The sequence below is a fragment of the Cyprinodon variegatus genome, unplaced genomic scaffold, assembly GCF_000732505.1.
Source record: "Cyprinodon variegatus isolate N-32 unplaced genomic scaffold, C_variegatus-1.0 Scaffold872, whole genome shotgun sequence".
Taxonomy (NCBI): Eukaryota; Metazoa; Chordata; class Actinopteri; order Cyprinodontiformes; family Cyprinodontidae; genus Cyprinodon; species Cyprinodon variegatus.
Window position 1 is genome coordinate 117,900 of NW_015151325.1, and position 2,318 is coordinate 120,217.

Sequence of the window (2,318 nt, forward strand, 5' to 3'; positions counted from 1 at the left end):
TTGAATTGAATTGAATTGAATTGGTGATCCGGAGCATCAAGAAAATAGAATCATTTACACCTTCTCTGAAATATTTCAGCAAAATCAGTTTTTAAATGTTCTTTATAACTAAATTTAACTTGTCTGGAGATAAAGAGATTCCTAATAGCTGGATATGAATTGAACCTGTTATTTGAGGGAACAATTGTTATAAATATAAAAGTAAACTAAACAGAAAACCAATTTTAAAGAATGAAACTTTTTGTTTACACAATATTTTAAGCAATTTTATAGTTTATTGTTGTGTCTTCATATTGTCTCCTGATTACATGGCCTCTCATTCAGCATAACAAACACTGCAAACTAATTGGGTATTTATGGCATTTATTAAAAAGGCGAATAAATAGTGTGCAAAATATTCATTACTCATCAATCGCCGTACGTTCTCTTCTATAAGTTGACAAATAAATGTCATTTTTACATTCAGTTCAAGTTTGTTCTGCATTTCACAGCTTTATTTCAGCCACTATCAGTAACCCAGCACCGTTTAACACCTTTAAATGTTGCTGTTCTTCCCTCTCAGTCACAACATGCGGTCCGAGCTGCAGAGACCCGCATGGAGGAGGAGAGTCTGGACCTTCATCAACTGTCTCCATTCACAGCCTCCCGACGTAAAACCTTCCGAATGCGATCGCTCTTTGTAAGATGAGACGGGAGGCGGTTATTCTGCAGAACAGAAACATGTTTAAGGAGCTGGGATGATGCATGCGTGGCTTTACTTCCTGTTCATCAAAGCTGGAAGCGTTACCTCGTCGGTTAAAGAGGGATCGGCGTTGGCGGCGAGCAGCAGCAAGACACTTTGAAGATTTCCACTCATGACAGCCGCATGAAGGGCGGTGGAGCCATTCTGGAGGCAACACAACCATAACAGCTATTTATTAAAAAAATTTAATTAAGTTGCAAATTGTACATTGAAAAGCTTGAAGATCCCCCTTCTGTGGGCAACTGGATGAAATCAACTAGATCTATGCAGTGGTAAACCTGAAGAAGTCCAAGGGAAGGAGAGAATTTAAGCAGCTCCTCGATGACGCTGTTGTGTCCTTTCAGTGCTGCTTTGAATAACGCAGTCGATCCGTCCTTTAAAGTTAAGAGACATAAGAACTGAATTAGTTTGAACAACATCTGAACAGTTTCTTTTACACTGTTAAAGTCCACAGCATGAAATTAAACACCAAGGCTCTGAACGTTTGGATTTAGTTTGATTTTTCCTGTTATTCATTTCTCTTGTTTGTAAAGAAATATTCCAGCACTCTTGAACATATGCTATTTTAATGCCAAATATTTTTGCACAGGAAAAGCAACAGTTTGGTTCAATCCTGTTTCCTAATGAGGAGGATTCCTAAAGCTGAATCTATTACAGTCAGAGTCAGTGGTGGTTTCAGGTAGGAATTTATTAGTAATTTTCCCTGAACTAGTATTTTATTTGCATGTTTATTCCACAGGAAGCAGAGGATAATTTTATATCCCAATGCAGTGTGCAGTTTGGTGACCTACAGACTACAGTGTGAATTAAAAAAAAACACCAAAATTCTCATTTGAAGCTTCAGATTCAACCCTCAGCTAAAGGATGTTTAATAGTTGTTTTTTTTTCATTTAATGTAATATCTGATCCAGGTAAAACAAATATTTTTTTAATTGTCTGTCTGAAAACATAAAACAAACATTTTATTCACTTTTTTGGGACTGGAAGCACCTTGGATTGAACCCAACAATGCATTAATAATAGTGATGAATGCAGGGAAAACCAAGGAGCTAGTGGTGACACTGGTGATCATCCATGGAACGGACAGTGAGTTAGTGGACTCTTCTAAGTACCTCGGTGTTCACCTGAAGAACAAACTGGACTGGACTCCCGACACTAAGGCTCTGGATCAGAAAGGTTAGAACAGATTCTTCCTGCTGAGGAGACTGAGGTCTTTAGGACAGCAGGGGGCGCTCCTAAAGACCTTCTATGACTGCTGGAGCTGTCTGTCTGTAGGAGCAGCGGCTCATCTGTAGCTGAGAGGAATCTGCTGGATCAGCTGATCAGGAAGGCCAGCTGTAATTGGATGCCCTCTGGACTCAGTGCAGGAGGTGGGAAACAGACGGATCCTAACTAAATGAAGCTGGTGCTGAACTGGACAGCTCCTTCAGTGACAGACTGCTGCATCTTAAATGCACCAGGGAGCGTTATCACAGATCCTTCCTCCCAGCAGCTGGAAGACTCTAGAACCACCACTGTTCCCAACAACCTCAATCAGTTTCTACCGTAGTCATTTAAATAACCTGCTGCTGTCATT

At 39.9% G+C, this 2,318-nt stretch overlaps 1 protein-coding gene across 4 annotated transcripts in view; it reads right to left on the reverse strand.

Annotated features, from left to right (window-relative positions):
• Positions 1-278: 278 nt before the first annotated feature.
• The window catches only part of ankrd29 (ankyrin repeat domain 29), an 11,656-nt gene continuing 9,616 nt past the window's right edge, over positions 279-2,318 (reverse strand). For 3 of the 4 annotated variants that reach the window (XM_015397578.1, XM_015397579.1, XM_015397577.1), the window contains exons 7-8: positions 1,021-1,116; positions 279-886 (exon numbers count right to left, since the gene is read on the reverse strand). In XM_015397578.1, the coding sequence (XP_015253064.1) occupies positions 755-886; positions 1,021-1,116 (228 nt within the window). In that variant the 3' untranslated portion in view covers positions 279-754. The remainder of the gene's footprint in view (positions 887-1,020; positions 1,117-2,318) is intronic. The other variant, XM_015397580.1, reaches the window with a different exon arrangement.